The sequence below is a fragment of the Cardiocondyla obscurior genome, linkage group LG15 (assembly GCF_019399895.1).
Source record: "Cardiocondyla obscurior isolate alpha-2009 linkage group LG15, Cobs3.1, whole genome shotgun sequence".
NCBI lineage: Eukaryota > Metazoa > Arthropoda > Insecta > Hymenoptera > Formicidae > Cardiocondyla > Cardiocondyla obscurior.
Genome location: NC_091878.1, coordinates 215,995 through 230,893, shown reverse-complemented (window position 1 = coordinate 230,893; position 14,899 = coordinate 215,995). Strand labels below are relative to the sequence as shown.

The following is a 14,899-nucleotide window of genomic DNA, read 5'->3' as shown; positions in this document are numbered from 1 at the left end:
TTAGGTCCTCTTTGTTCCCACCTGTTTATTTTATTAAATCATTCAATACACATATATATACACGTATCAATACACGTACATATACATGCTTAATGTTTTACATTTTATATAAGTGATCTAATTGATAGAATGCATTGATTATACACGCAAGCGTGAAAAAGTGCACGTTATCACTTACCATGGTGCAGGACAAAACCCATTGTATGTACATACATACATACATACAAGTGTGATACATCAGAAATAATTTTCTCTAACATTTTTATTTGTATTATATTAATTTACACGTACGTTTACGCTCTTTTCGTCGTCACTATTAGTGCCACTTTTTACGTAACCAAGCTGCTAGTGATGACAATTAAAAGATGGATTAAACAAAAGTATGTACAATTTAAAACTGATATTTTTCAACAAAGATAATGTTGTTAGAAAACACCTCAGAAATAAGATTTTGATTGTTATATGTATATATTTTCTTGTAAATTAAGACGTTTGTGCAAGAACAATAATTTTATTCTTCATTTAATTCGCATTCGTTGTTTATTCCATAATGTCACGATCAAAATTACAAAACGCATAATGTCAAACGTGTTTTCAAGTGAATAAAATGGAGAAGATTTAGAAAAGAAATATAGGTCAATGTTGGACCCATTGGGACGGACATTTTGGAAGTTCTAATGGAATGTAAAATATAGGAACTTTAAAATAAGAGAGATGAGAGGTGTAAAACATAATTACAAGATGACCTTAAATTAATTGAACCAGACCCTTTCACCATTTCGTACGAAAAAGGGGGAGTTCAGGTGGGCAATTACAAGAAATATCTTACCTTACATCCGTGAGAATACTGTTGCATTTGAGTCTACCCCTTTCCTTCATAGCGCGTCGTGCGATACACACGATTGATTGTAAAATTAAGTTTGCTCTTCGGAGTCTCTCGTACTTGTATTTTTGGTAGTTTTATGCTACTAAGATGCTGCGAAGGTTCCTACATCTGAAAAATATTTCTAACACTGAGAGTTACATCTTAAGTTATTAATATACAATATAAGCACTGACAACTATAACATTATTAGTATTTCACTGTTTAAACTCTGATGATTATATTAACGTGTTTATGATATATCCAATTTTTCAACAATTTTAACGGTCTCTGAAGAATATACAATTCTGTGTCACACATCAACAATGATAAATTGATTGAATTTTTGAAACAATAGCCATTTGTGACATTTCAAACATTCGGAGCGAAAACGAGTTTCCTGAGCATCGTCACAAGAATATATCAACATGATTACATTATCAGCAACACGAAAATGCAAAAATAGTGTTTGATAATCTCGAAAACAATCTAAAAGTATAAATCTATAATTATGCTCGTGCGATCGGAGATCGAAAATAACTTGCAATTACTTTCGACTTGTGATGACTACCGATCATATTCAGAGTAATCACAGAACAAATTCGGAATTCCTAACTACGCTACGCAGATCTGGAACTCAGTTTGGAAGTGAAGACTTGTTGACTGCTGTCGTCTTATCATTTTGTCTCATAAATAATTACACGTACTAGATTAATATTAAATATATCGGAAATCTGGCCTAACAAGATATACGTTCTATCTATTTTACGTCCCTTATTGAGGATTTCGGGCCGGAATGGGTGGCCCGCCAGTGGTTCTTGCCGGAACGGGCGGTGGAACTGGGTTTGATGGGGGTAGACTTGGCGGTGGATGCTGCGGTGGTGGCGGAGCTTGTCTATGCGGCAATGGAGGAGGCATCGAGCTAGGCGGGGGTCTGCTCGATAATTCTTGAGTGCCATCCATACGAGGTAACGGCGGTGGCGGTCTATTTGGTACAGGATAGCTAGGCGATCCATCAGGTATTTCTTCGTAGATAGCCGAGTCCGGAGACACTCTCTCATCTTGCTGATCATCATCTTCTATTGTATTTGCAGGTGGAGGCGTCACCGGACGCGAAAACTGATTCGGTATCACACTGAAGACTCCTGCCCGCGGTACTTGCTTTCGCTCGAGAGCAGGACTCTTCGGTGGCTGAGTAGGTCGGCCCGGCGGCGCTGGTCTTGGAGGTGGAACCACCCCATTCGGACTATTTCTGCTAGGTGACGGCCGCTCGGTGATTTCCAACTGTTCCAATCGTTGCATGGGACTTCTCAATGGCGAATCTGCCGTGAACTGAGCAACCGTGGTGTTGCTGCAAATCTCGATCTCTTTTTCAATCAGCTGTACCCAGTCGGGCGATTTCAGCGACAGTTTTAAAGTTTGCCCGCATACTTGTGTCATACCTTTCTTGGCCGCGGCCAGAGCACATTGACCATCTCTGAACGTTACCCAAATAGTCTCGCCGACATAACGTACTAAGATTGCCTCGCCGATATGAGAAAGATCTTGTATTAGCGCAAACATAAGATTATTATCAAACACGCTATCCATGTCTTCGACATCTTCTACCGCCTTGACTATTATCGTGCCATCAGGTGGACCCAAATCTTGTATCACTTCTTTAAACACGCACTCGCGCTTCTCAGGATTTACACAATGCACGTCTATATCAATCGTTGCGATTACCGGACGATGATCGCTCTGCTTTAATTCCGCTCTGCCGTAATAAACAAGCTTTCCGGGATTCCAATCTGTAGGAGAATCTAAAATATAAATTTTTTATTAATACAAAAATACAATTATTTCTATATTTTATATAAATATGTATGTAACAGAAAAAAACCGACCAATATCAGGTATTTGCTTTCTGCGCTTCCACAAAACTCTGTCTGTCCACGCAGGTGCACGACACTTCTCGCTGGTATCATAATCCTCCGAGAATAAATCATATTTATATGTAGGAGCAAAAGTAATCGGTCCTTCGTGAAAGTTCTTGAAGACATTGCCCTGCTGTTGTTGAACCTTAAAATTATAAAATTTATGAATTAGACGTAAAAAAATTATTATTAAATTTCTCAATATTATAATAATTGTATGTTTTTTTTTAATGTTATATGAAAAGTTAAAATTCTTATAATATAATATGATACACTACCCTTAATTGATCATACTGCAGTATCTGGTCGAACTCGTTTTGTTTGATCAATTCCTTCATTTCATCCTTGTCCATATCGACTCTGTAGTTGAAGTCACCACACCAAAACACATAATCGTGAGTATTTAAGGTTCTACCCATAGGAAACGTTATTTTTCTCGTAATTTCAGCGTAGTCGGCGTTACGTTCGTTCACTTGAGACTGGCCAGCGGCGAAATGTGCACACACGAAGCAAAAGGATGTCGAATATAGAACGCATCTAATTGCTGCAGCACCTTTGTTCCCTGTTGCGCCTCCTAATCCCGTTTTCACACAATCTACCGCTACATCCCGTAGATATGGCGCATGCACAGGTCGTACAAACAGATATAGACAGACGCCAACTAGCTGCTGATACGTTACAAGAACATATTCTGTATCCTTGCACAACACCTTTTGCAGTTCTTCGGCCCATGCCTTGGCATTGTCAGTGCTAGCAGCCATAATATTACTGGCATTCAAATCAACAATCTCTTCAAATCCTATCGCGAATATATCTACAGGGACGTTGTCCGATTGCTGCAGAGATACCAACGCTAAAAAAAGATTTTACAAAAATTATAAATTGTTTTTCTATATCGGCTATTTTATAACTTAGATTAAAGAATGCTTACATGAAGATTTGTTTGGTCCGTCGAATAGCCAGTCGGATAAGGATACATCCTTATAAACTACACTTCTAAAATGCTTGCCTCCATTAACGTTGTAAGTACCAATACTCACTCTGAGATTCATCGTGTTCACGTACTCATTATAACGTTTGCACATTTCACGCAAGAGATTAGGCGCGGCATGCAACATGTTGGATGGTAACAATAAACGTGCCCTGTCAGCCAGTTCCGTATTTAATGTTGAGCCTAACAATAGAATATCGATCGCTTCTTGTTTATTAGAATCCAATAAATTATTCTGTATCGTTCTTGCTGCTGATCTCGCTCCATCCATTAATTTAGAACTGCCCTGAATAGCGCCAGTCCCTGCGTATATCTTGCTGACTTCATTACCATTGTTAATCCACATTTGACGAAACACCTCCTCAAATCTTGAGACCATCTGCTGTTTTTCCATTAACTTTAACAAGCTCATCTGTTTCGCTAGCATCTCGAGCGCGAAAAACGTTTGTACACAGTTTGTTCGGTCCAAACAATCCAGGCAGTTTGTTCTGATGGTGCCATTCTGCTCGAGAATCACGGTATTGCCGGCTGCGTAAAACAGCGAGAATGATTCCAAGTACTTTTCGACCTTTGCTTTCAACTTGGACAGATTTTTCATATTTCCACCACGGCATTCTTGATGATAATCGAACAAAATGTGCGGCACATCCTTATGCTCCGACATGTTGTGATGGGTTTGAAATAACTGACTCAACATTGCTTCTCCTTCCTTGCTGCCGATTAGACTAGAGCCAAGGAGATTAACGACAACTTGCTGGCCGTACCTCTTTTTAATCATATCTAAATGCCTGTCAAAAGCAGGCGTAGAGGTCTCAAAGCCACGTGAAACCTTCACTTTGTGGGAACCAACTTGTATACCAGGTTGCTCCCAGAACAGCGGCACTGAACCCCTCGTTTGAACGAAAGATGTTACTTCGTTATCTATATAAATCACCTGTTCTGTTTCCACAAAATTTGCCACGTGTCCGTCATCATTGGTTCCTCTAACGTTAAATCTAAACAAAAGATCAATTTTATATGTTTTTAACAGAAATATAATAATATATTTTTTAATCAGACCATATGTTCTACCACATTGCTTTATATCATAACGCATACGTGACACAGATTAGTCATATGTTTACTGTGTAAAATGTATGTATCTTATCATTGATAATTTTTTAAAATTAAAAAAAAAAATGTCAAACGTATATTATTTTTTCATAACATAAAGAAATATTTTACCTAGTACCAGCACGTTCGCAACTTAATCTTGACATAAGTACAGCTCGAGCTTGTCTATGTCCAACATAGACAGTCCTAATTTCTACACTGCCACACATTGCCTTTAACAGCCATTGACTCGTATCTACACCATATCTTAATAGATGAATGTGTAACATCCGATTCCTAATTAAAATAATAATTTTATATACATATATATACATATATTTTAGTTACATTTTTCACGAGATATAATACATATAAATTAACATTTTATTTTTAAAAACTTTCTATTACAAAAATTTAATATATTTTTAAAATTATTTTGTACCAACCAGAAGAATCTGTTATCTGTAGTTGTTGATTTGCATCTTCTTTGAGCACTTAAAGTGATATCTAGCGATTCCTGCCCAGATGACCACGAAAAATAAAACGTTCCCGAATTCAAAACCTTCCTGACTTCAGATACACGATCCTCTGCCCCTTGGCTGTAGAATAGAGGCACAAAATTTGATTGTGTTATACGGAAGACTTCCGACTCGTTGATCTTTCCGACGGAAAAGCATCCAGTGACCAGAACAAGGTACAGCAAAGTATTCTCCCCTGCATTCAACTGCAGAACACCGAGGCATCCATACGCGTCCAACAGTTTCGTATATTTCGGCTTTAGGAATTCGTGCTCTTCCACGGCTGAAAGTCAACACGTATTCGTGAATACGCTTGATTATAGGCAGTGGTATTGTATGTAATTATTATATCTTTCTACATTCAAAATCATCATAGTTACAAAGAAAAACTGCTCTAATTTCCATGACAGAAACCGACTATCTCAGTAGTAGTTTAATCGCCCTTAAAACGTCGTACCTACGACTGCTTTATCGCGCGGCAAAACGAGCGTCTGGTCCATCGTAAATGTAAGAGAGCGTGGGAGGATACAGGATAGACTGGATGGAGGGTTCTCGCCGGCGTTGGCGTCCAGATCGGCGACCGGTACTTACAGAGAACCGCGATCGCCTGTGACTCGAAAAGCAGGGTTTCCTTACGACCCCGCTGCTCAAGTATGACCGAGTGCGGCTTGGGTGAATCCAGCTTCTCGTATACGCGGAATCCCTTGCCCATCGCCATTGTTGCGGACCTCTCTTCTGTTTGTGGCGGCGATCAGGACGATGATGCTCCGTCGCACCGCGACAATCGAGACGCCGAAATCAACGTCCTCCCTGTGACTGGCGCGGCGCCTGAGAAACCACCTCTCACGCACGGCACGGCTCAACCGCTGTCAATCGTCGCCGTCATCGACGACACGCGAACGAAGACCTGCCAGCTCCGAGCGGGAAATCGCAGCTCCGAAGCCTCCGAAAAGTCCGCTCGGGGCTCCGAAATTCGGAGGAGTTCGGAGGAGTTCGGGAACGCTTTTAATCACACGAGATGTTATGTTGCTCCACTTTTTTATTTACAAACTACAGCTAACTACACTTGCAGGTCTTTCGTGGAATATATTTCCTATTTTAGAAAAGTAGAATTAATAGACAATTAATCAGTTGATAGAAATATACCTGTTTCTCTAAAAGTTAATTGGTTGAATAACAGCGAGAAAAATAATTTAATTTTATTATAAGTTTTTGAAAGGTAAACTCCGAGATTTAATACCAGTTAATACTAGTCCAAGAATAAAAATAAACTTAAAGTTTAATGGCTGCAATCAGAGCAACGCAAACTGTAATAAATATTTGGTGGTCAACCTGTAAATAAGAATATAAAAATTAATAAAATTCAGTTTAAGATGCAGGCTGTCAATGAGGGTACTGATAAAGCTACAGAAATTCATTTAAATGACACAGTTGAAATGATGAGAATAGAATTAAGAGAGGATGCCTCAGTGAAAAGAAAGGAGACTCGTGTATCCACTTGGAATAAGAATCGTACTAACTTAGGAGAATGCTCAGGAATTGAACTATTTTCTTCTAAATATGTTGACGAAAAAGTAAAACTTCTTAAGAAAAAAAGAATATCTCTCATGGATTACAGATATTTGCCTAATGCTCTTATTCAGGTATGTATTTTGTTGGAACAATCTTTATCAAGAATTTATTTGTTACAATAATTTAAATGATATTTTATTAGAATAACTGCTTGTAAGAAAGTTTAAGTATTATATCAGTTCTTTATCTAGTATGTTAAGTTTCATTATTTTTTTACTAATGAGTAAAAAGTAATGATTTTTTTAATTTTATTACTGCTATAAAAATTGAATAAATAAATAACACAATTTTTTGAAATTTTTTCAGTCAGAGGAGAATATAAATGCCTTTTTGAAAGTGGACCAAAGTTTATCAGGTTTGGTGCGTGATTTATCCGGCAATGATCCAACTCTTCAATTATATGCAGCCAATTGCTGCTGTAATATTGCCTTAGGAAATACGAAAGCATGCACAGTATTGGGAAAAGCAGTTGTTCCTTATTTGATTGTGAAGCTAGAAAGTTTAAATTATGCATTACTGGTAATTTTTTTTAATATTAATTACGAAGCAAAAAGTGAATTTAGTTACAAACTTGAAATACATGAATTAATTTTTATATTTTATTAGGATATTTGCATTTGGACAATCGGTAATTTGGTTGCAGGAAGCGATAAGGCTTTTTCTATCTTGCACATGCAACATTGTTTAAAGTATATAATTTTATTATTACCCAATTGCGACAACTCTGTTCTTCCATCTGTAACATATGCTCTCTTACATTATGTACGGGCAGGATTTCATGAGATATTGTAAGCTTTTTTGATGTTTACACATTGCATTTGAAAAACAGTAAAATTTGTAAGAGAAACGTTTAACATTTATAGAGAAAGTGAAATGTCGGAGCTCATCCAACTCATCATGAAACGGAATACTTTGTATAAAAATCCGAATTATATTTGGTTGTTAGCTTTGTTGTCTTCTTCGTCAATATGTACAGAACATTTGCATATTGTCTTGCCACAAATTGTAGATTATCTTTATTCAACATTGTTTAATTCAGATGGAATGACTCAATCCAGCGAGGTTTGCTTTCTTATTTTCTTCATATAACATTTTTTAAGTAAGAAATTATCATTTTTATTTTTTAGATTACAGCATCCATACGTATATTAGCTAATACATTGCATTCTTCTGAAGAGAGAACAAATATTCTTGTGAGAAATCCGAAATATTCAAATGAGGATCTGCATCTTTTATTAAATAAATTGTTATCGCATCCGTACATGCACATTAGAAGAGAAACTTTGTGGCTGTTAGGTAATTATACGATTTTTATTACAAAGAAAGTTAGAATAAAATGTGATCTAATTATTATAATAAATTGTTACAGGAAATTTATACAATAATAATTCATCCAACATTAGTCAAGATATAAAGAATCTTATACCTTTTTTATCAGCATTAAATCAAGCTTTTTCATCAATTGAAAATTCTGTATGAATATTTTCTTTCTTTCTCTCTTTCTAACTTAAAAATGTTATGTTAGATCAAATCAAATTTATCGTTATTACTTTTCCGCGATGAAGATTGGTAAATGTCAATTTAATTGTTATTATTTTGTAAGTTTTAATCACTATCACAAATATGTAACTGGTGGATTATTTTTGTACTGTATAAATGGAAGTGTATATGTGACTGACTTAACGTCGATTGACTCTCATCACTGCCTCAGTTTGCCGGTGGCGAAAGTGGCGGTCGACTCTCATCGGTACGATTGCTGATGGTTCGTAGCGGATTACGTTTATAAAAACTAGTACAGCATGTGATATAAATATAAAAATATATTAACAGCACTTTTTTTTAATGTACATATATAATTGTAAATATTAATTTTATTTATTATTGGATAGAGAATATTATAAGTTTCTGAATATATAATATACTCTATATACTCTTAATATTTTGTAACTAATATACTCGTTTTACAGGTACAAATTTTCTTAATGGACTTGAGGAAGAGTATCGATTTTTTTCTATGTCTTCTATACACGGCACTTTTACGATATTGAAATATATTTGCCCCATCAAATTCGCTGTTGGATGGTTGGCAGCTTTTAAACACTGATAAAGCGCTTGGTCGCAAGTACAATGCGATCTGTAAAAAATTAAATACTTGAGACTTATTTCTCAATCGTCTATTAACTAACTTTTTACCAGTTTCTGATAAACTCTTACTTAGTGTACAGTGAATAATTGGTGAGATTGTATCGGGTTTGCTGAGCTCGTACTTTTATCGGACAAAGATCGTGATTGCGACAACATCTGGAAAGCATAAGAAATTGTTTACCTCTTCGACATTTTTAAAAATTGTTAGTATATAAAAATATATATTTCAAAAACTACCTGTCGATATGAGGTAAGTCGCCTAAGTCATGATAATTTTCGGCTATGTCACCCGTACCGCACCACTTTGTGCCTGTGGAATATATTTAGTTTTTGTTAATAAATTTTGCAAAGTAATAAAATTTAATTACTAGGAGGGTGCGTTTGAAAATGATATAAACGATTAACCTGGTAAAATACCGGAGAACAGCGTGATGGAACTCGCGGCTATGCGGCTTCCTCTGCTCAATGCGTTTGTAGGCAAGGTGGACGTGGTTTCCACTTGTAATTTATCTAACAATTCACACTGTTGCATTAGTCTTGTTATCTCCTGGAAGGACACCACTTGCGGCTGTAAAGTCATAGATAAATTTCGCAAAACTTCCATAGCCTCGGACAGCTCGCTGAAAAAGTTAACGATACGTGTGGAAGATTACATATAATTATAAAAAAAAAGGAAATGATCAAACACAACCAGTGAGAATTAATTTCAATTTAATTATATAACGATTTCTTATTATTACGGTGATTACTTACTATACTTCGATTATATTGCAATCGTGTAGTTCATTTCTCGGGCCAAGATCAACCACCACCACCGTTTGCTCGTGGTAATAAACAGCTCGTATGTCGTCTTTTGCAAGAGCGACGGCACTTGGCGCTAAACCACTCAACCCCTTGAATCCTTGATTGCTTTTAAAAAACGTCGGCTGCTGGGCGGTAAAGCTGCATACCGACACGATGAAAAAAATCGATAACCACGCTGAATACATATTTTCCTTCAAACTATCGATCCTGTTTTCGTTATGCTGTTAGTCGAGTATAACATGGAATCCACGTTACTCCGCATCGATAGACAGAAAATTTGATTTCTAACTATATTGAAATTAACAAATACAAAAGATATATATTTATAAAGTAGTTCCCATCACAAGTTTATATTTTATCAATCCACAATTAATGAAACAAAAACCGATCTATTGTGAATCCACATATTCTCGTTCCATTTGTTAATTATTTGAAAATAACGCGCGCCATTATCAATAAATTCACGAAACCAAGTATATTTATTATCACCACACATTATGCGTCTTTATACTTTTTTAAATTCTTCATACCATATGTTTTGGAATCACTTTTACGATGCACGAGGTTTTTTTGTTTGAAATTATTACGCAAACACTACACAAAAAATATAATTCAATTATTTGCAGGATTTATGTTTTAAAAATTATAAAATATTAAAAAACGCACTCACATGGAAAACCGATATTTAAAAAATTGAACTTACCCTATAGTATTAGTCTACATATTATTTAGTAGGTATATAGATTGTACTGATTTTTAAGGAAGAAAAAAACGGCGAAAAATTTGAATAAAGATATTCTTAACTCTATGCAAATAATTTGTTAAAAAATTAAATTAACACTTAAGTTGATAAAAAGCGTTCGCGATCACGAGAATCGATCGATTGGTTAGACTTTTTGCGCACAAACGGTGTGATTATAATTATAATATGTTCATCCATCGGTTGTACATGGAAAGACCGAACTAGTAGCCGATCGAATTCATCGAATGACTAAATGTGTTAGCAATGTATGACATCCGTGTATAACTTCCCTCTCTCACGACCTGGAGATACTACCTTGGTGGTAGCCAGTGACAGACGTTAGTGGGGAGACCTACATTCGTACGACTAGGACGAAGAAAGTGGGACGAAATGACGTGAATACGATTCTATAGTAATTGTCACAGTATCCTTCAAACTGGAGAAAAGAGAAAAGACGCGTCTTACATTTAACTTCCTTATAATCCCGGATAGAACTTTTCAAAAGCCATTTATAAAAAAAGTTATGTATTTTTTATGTAAAAATTTACAAAATGTATGAAAAATGTAAGTGTACAAAAAGACAAAAAGCGTCTTAGAATTAAAAATTTTAGAAAACTTGCGTCTTTAAAGTAAAATATAAAATATATGCCATTTGCAATTTTTTTACGGTTGAAAGCACGATTCGATTAAAAAGCGTTTTCTTTTTTTTTTTTTTTTTACAATGACGAAATAATTCACAATTTTGTTTGGTATGATACATCGCGAAATTTCACTTGTGGCTCATGGTAACAAATTATGTAATGCGGATTCGAAATGTTACGCGCTTTCACTGGTATTTCAAAAACCGTGATAATAAGGTTGATGCTTTTCTATAATCTTGCTTACTAAGCGACGATGTTTAACAGCGTCCTTGTCTTATAGAGAGTGGCACGATTTCATAACGCTTGCTGGATATTGAACTTCCCCTGTGCGAGTCGTGCTTAGTGTGATGCTCATGGGAGTCGCATTAGACAACTGCAATCTGACTGGACATTGTCTATATCCTGTAATAAAAAATGAAAAAGCATTATAGCCATGTCGCGTATGAATGTAACGCACTAGTATTCTCAGTAATACACGTGGGCTTGATGGATAAAAATAGAATTAATTCGTTATCACGACTTAAATATAAGCAATTTGCAAAACTGAATAATTTGTTATACAAGTAGATATGGGTTTCGACTCGGTTCTTTAAGTGAATTATATTCGAGTTGTACATTTCACGATGAGACATGAACTCTTTCCATATTTTTTTCCGTTACAAATTATTCTACATTCAATTTCTGTACATTTATGATTAATGAACAAGAAAAAAAAAGCTTGTTATTGACATGACACGCAAGATAATTCACATGTAATTTTTACGTCGTAATTCCGGAATGAATAATGATCGACTTTCACGCTTCACATATTTTTTACATTACAAGAAACTAATTTTTTCGATTTTTTATAATCAGTCGTTTTCTAATCGCTGAACACTTATGTAAGCGTGAATAATAAATATATACATATTTATTGATAAGTTAAAGAATAAAAGAACTCATACTTATTCATAATTGCTAAAATACTGAAAAATAGGCACAAGATGAGCAACAAAGTGCATCAATTTTTAGCAAAGAAAATGATTTACCGGCATGATGAGGCCCGGAACAATGACAGCATATGGGGTTATTACGCGGTCTTGGACAAAATTCAACGCTATGGAGCTCGCCGCAGCGAACGCAGCGAGGTAAATGCCGGCAATTAGCAGCCACGTGCCAAAAACCTTGACAGCGATAACATTGCAATACATTGTCTGTCGTTTGCGATACAGTATCTTGATATGCCTCTTGGACATTGCCTCCGTCATTTCCTGGCGTATATCGCAAGGGTGCACCGGACGACCATGCGGCACGCCACCAACGTTCTGGAACGGCATTGAAACGAGCCACTTCGAAAAAATCTAGACCTTGGTGCAGTAAGGTTTCGTAGTGATTCGCATCAAAAACCTAGACGGTAAAAAAAAAAAAATTCTTAATATCTTTTACATTTATAAAATATTTATTATATTAGTTTTTTTTTTTTTAATAAGATAAGATAAGACTCAACATGCATTACATTCAACGGTTAAACATATACATTTTATGCATTTATTAATAATTATTTATGATAGACTTGTTTCTATTTTTATCTCTGCATATTTATCTTTGTTTTTTTTACTGCAAATACTATCGACTGTAAAGGCATTTCGAAAGTTAACTTTTAAAACCGGTTGAAGATATCTTAGTTACTCTAGAGAACCGGTTAAAATTACATATATAGCATTATATATTTTTGCGCAAATTTAAATAAAGATGAAGATTCTAAAGTAGAATTATACATATCATCTATCGTTTGATATGTATAATTCTACTTTAACGTTCAATAAAAATAATTATTTCGTTTTCAATGACTGTTTTTACACGTCTACAATAAAAGTAATAAGATATTATTATCAAAGTAATAAAGAAACAGGTTTTACCTCTACTCGAACAAATTGTCGTGAACGTTCGACACTTCCAGTAACAATCCCCTGTTTTGCTAAAGCCGAATTTATATCCTGCAGTGGTATAGCCCATGGTACATCTTTCAACAGCACAGCTTGACGATATCGCGAATCTCTTGCAGAAAAACGCGCTACCTGATAAAAAGAAAATGTATAGGCTGGATGCTCTTAGCTTTAACTTATTAAAAATATCGTAATAAATTATCTAAATTTAAGAATTAACGTTTTAATCATTGTAATAAAATACTTAACTACGAAATGTAAAAAAAAAATACAAACATTGACTCGTCATACTTGCACCGGTCCCCTGAACACTCGAGCTAAGTCACCGCGATGCAAAAGTTTCTCGGCATCATTTTCTCGTGCAAAAGCGACTATAAGACCACATGGGGTTTCAGAGACACGCCACGTCGATAGTGGTTCAGCAGCAGCAATAGCTTCCTCGAGATGAGATCGCAACAGCTCGCAATCTAATCAAAAACTTAATGATAAAATGTTAATTTAAGACTAAACAATTTTTTTTTTTTTCTATTTAATTTTTTTAAATTTTTTTTTAATTTTTATATGTTATTTTTTTTTTTAATTTTTATTCTTTATTCAATTATTATATGTTAAATTAATTGTTATTTGATGGGCAACAAATCTAAATTATAAAACACATTCTCATCTTCATAGTACAGCAATTGTTGCAATATCACCTGAGGCCCTACAATCTTGATCTTGAAGACTGTTAGCACGAGAAATGTACAAAGAACACGTAAATGGTATCTGTTGTTGCATAGAAAGATGGGGCAATCCTGAGTTTTGTTCTCTCTTATTCGCCTGGCTATCGTTTCCGATTTTGCTTTGTGATAAATTTGTCGTAGTTTTTTCCATTCTGCACACTTCTTATTTGTGACTGTAATTTAAAGTTATAATACAGACAAAATCAATTTTGTAACATCCTAGTAACCTCTTTCTATTAATATATGTATATAATTGTTGATTATGTTAAAACACAAACGTGTTTATAACTGCGTTTTGACTTTTTATCTTGAACGTACTTTTATCGTGAAACTTTATAGTAACCAGTAATTTCCTACTTATTATTCTTTTTTTTTTCTACAATTTACGCTTAATGCCCGAGGACAACACGTTTTTTATTGTCACTTATATTCATATAGTTTAATGATGCAATTATTTTTTGCATTCGTAACATTAACGATCAATAAGGTTCGGTTGATCAGCAGACTTGTCGAAGTGGGTTACAATAAGCTGGATTTACAGGCCTAAGTGACGATGTCGATTTACCTCGAACGGCTTTTCTATCTCTTCGTCAGTACCGTAAAACACAGCTCGGTCATCGGAGAAGAAAACACGGCCCATGCTGTCATCAGGCGCCATTCGTTATTTCATCTAATTAATTAATTATCTCACTTCACGATGACGATTTAGTTTCGATGTCTGTGAGTAGATGGCATTGTCAGTTAGAAAAAGTCGTGCAAGTTCGCCGTGAGTGGAAAGTACAAGTTCCTGCAAAAGTATTACCATCGTGGCGCATTCTATTTAGACAAGGATAATTCTATATTCAAGCGCGATTTCTCTGGTGCAACATTAGAGGATCATTTCGATAAGACAACTTTGCCGAAAGTCATGCAGGTGAAGAACTTTGGACGCAGCGGCAGAACTAAATACACTCATTTGGTTGATCAGGA

The 14,899-nt window shown here is 35.4% G+C and overlaps 4 protein-coding genes and 1 long non-coding RNA gene across 8 annotated transcripts; 2 read left to right on the top strand and 3 right to left on the bottom strand.

Moving 5' to 3' along the window:
• Positions 1-244: 244 nt before the first annotated feature.
• On the bottom strand, positions 245-6,272 carry Synj (synaptojanin). The gene is made up of 7 exons (XM_070667026.1): positions 5,971-6,272; positions 5,308-5,662; positions 4,994-5,158; positions 3,710-4,764; positions 3,057-3,631; positions 2,749-2,923; positions 245-2,664 (listed from the first exon to the last, which is right to left on the bottom strand). The coding sequence occupies exons 1-7, from the start codon at positions 6,095-6,097 to the stop codon at positions 1,637-1,639; spliced, it is 3,480 nt and encodes a 1,159-aa protein (XP_070523127.1). The 5' UTR covers positions 6,098-6,272; the 3' UTR covers positions 245-1,636.
• Positions 6,273-6,399: 127 nt separating this feature from the next.
• On the top strand, positions 6,400-9,468 carry LOC139108609 (importin subunit alpha-3). Of its 2 annotated transcripts, XM_070667049.1 has the most exons (8): positions 6,400-6,598; positions 6,747-7,022; positions 7,258-7,470; positions 7,558-7,739; positions 7,815-8,013; positions 8,079-8,247; positions 8,321-8,713; positions 8,919-9,468. In XM_070667049.1, exons 2-7 carry the CDS (start codon positions 6,753-6,755, stop codon positions 8,428-8,430), a joined length of 1,143 nt encoding a protein of 380 aa, XP_070523150.1. In that variant the 5' UTR covers positions 6,400-6,598; positions 6,747-6,752; the 3' UTR covers positions 8,431-8,713; positions 8,919-9,468. The 2 variants fall into 2 exon arrangements, with proteins under 2 accessions (XP_070523150.1, XP_070523151.1); XM_070667050.1 differs by having other exon boundaries at positions 6,400-7,022; positions 8,321-8,698.
• Positions 8,754-11,668, bottom strand: LOC139108613 (uncharacterized). 2 transcript variants are annotated; one of them, XM_070667057.1, is made up of 6 exons: positions 11,528-11,668; positions 9,850-10,188; positions 9,502-9,716; positions 9,334-9,406; positions 9,166-9,252; positions 8,754-9,085 (listed from the first exon to the last, which is right to left on the bottom strand). In XM_070667057.1, exons 2-6 carry the CDS (start codon positions 10,083-10,085, stop codon positions 8,899-8,901), a joined length of 798 nt encoding a protein of 265 aa, XP_070523158.1. In that variant the 5' UTR covers positions 10,086-10,188; positions 11,528-11,668; the 3' UTR covers positions 8,754-8,898. The 2 variants fall into 2 exon arrangements, with proteins under 2 accessions (XP_070523158.1, XP_070523157.1); XM_070667056.1 differs by lacking the exon at positions 11,528-11,668 and adding an exon at positions 10,604-10,742.
• LOC139108612 (uncharacterized) lies at positions 11,329-14,644 on the bottom strand. Of its 2 annotated transcripts, XM_070667055.1 has the most exons (6): positions 14,496-14,644; positions 13,904-14,103; positions 13,500-13,675; positions 13,182-13,340; positions 12,312-12,669; positions 11,329-11,685 (listed from the first exon to the last, which is right to left on the bottom strand). In XM_070667055.1, exons 2-6 carry the CDS (start codon positions 14,079-14,081, stop codon positions 11,558-11,560), a joined length of 999 nt encoding a protein of 332 aa, XP_070523156.1. In that variant the 5' UTR covers positions 14,082-14,103; positions 14,496-14,644; the 3' UTR covers positions 11,329-11,557. The 2 variants fall into 2 exon arrangements, with proteins under 2 accessions (XP_070523156.1, XP_070523155.1); XM_070667054.1 differs by having other exon boundaries at positions 13,904-14,629.
• LOC139108617 (uncharacterized) lies at positions 12,544-13,477 on the top strand. Its single transcript, XR_011546689.1, has 2 exons — positions 12,544-12,676; positions 13,266-13,477. It is a non-coding gene; the product is annotated as an uncharacterized lncRNA (long non-coding RNA).
• Positions 14,645-14,899: the final 255 nt, after the last annotated feature.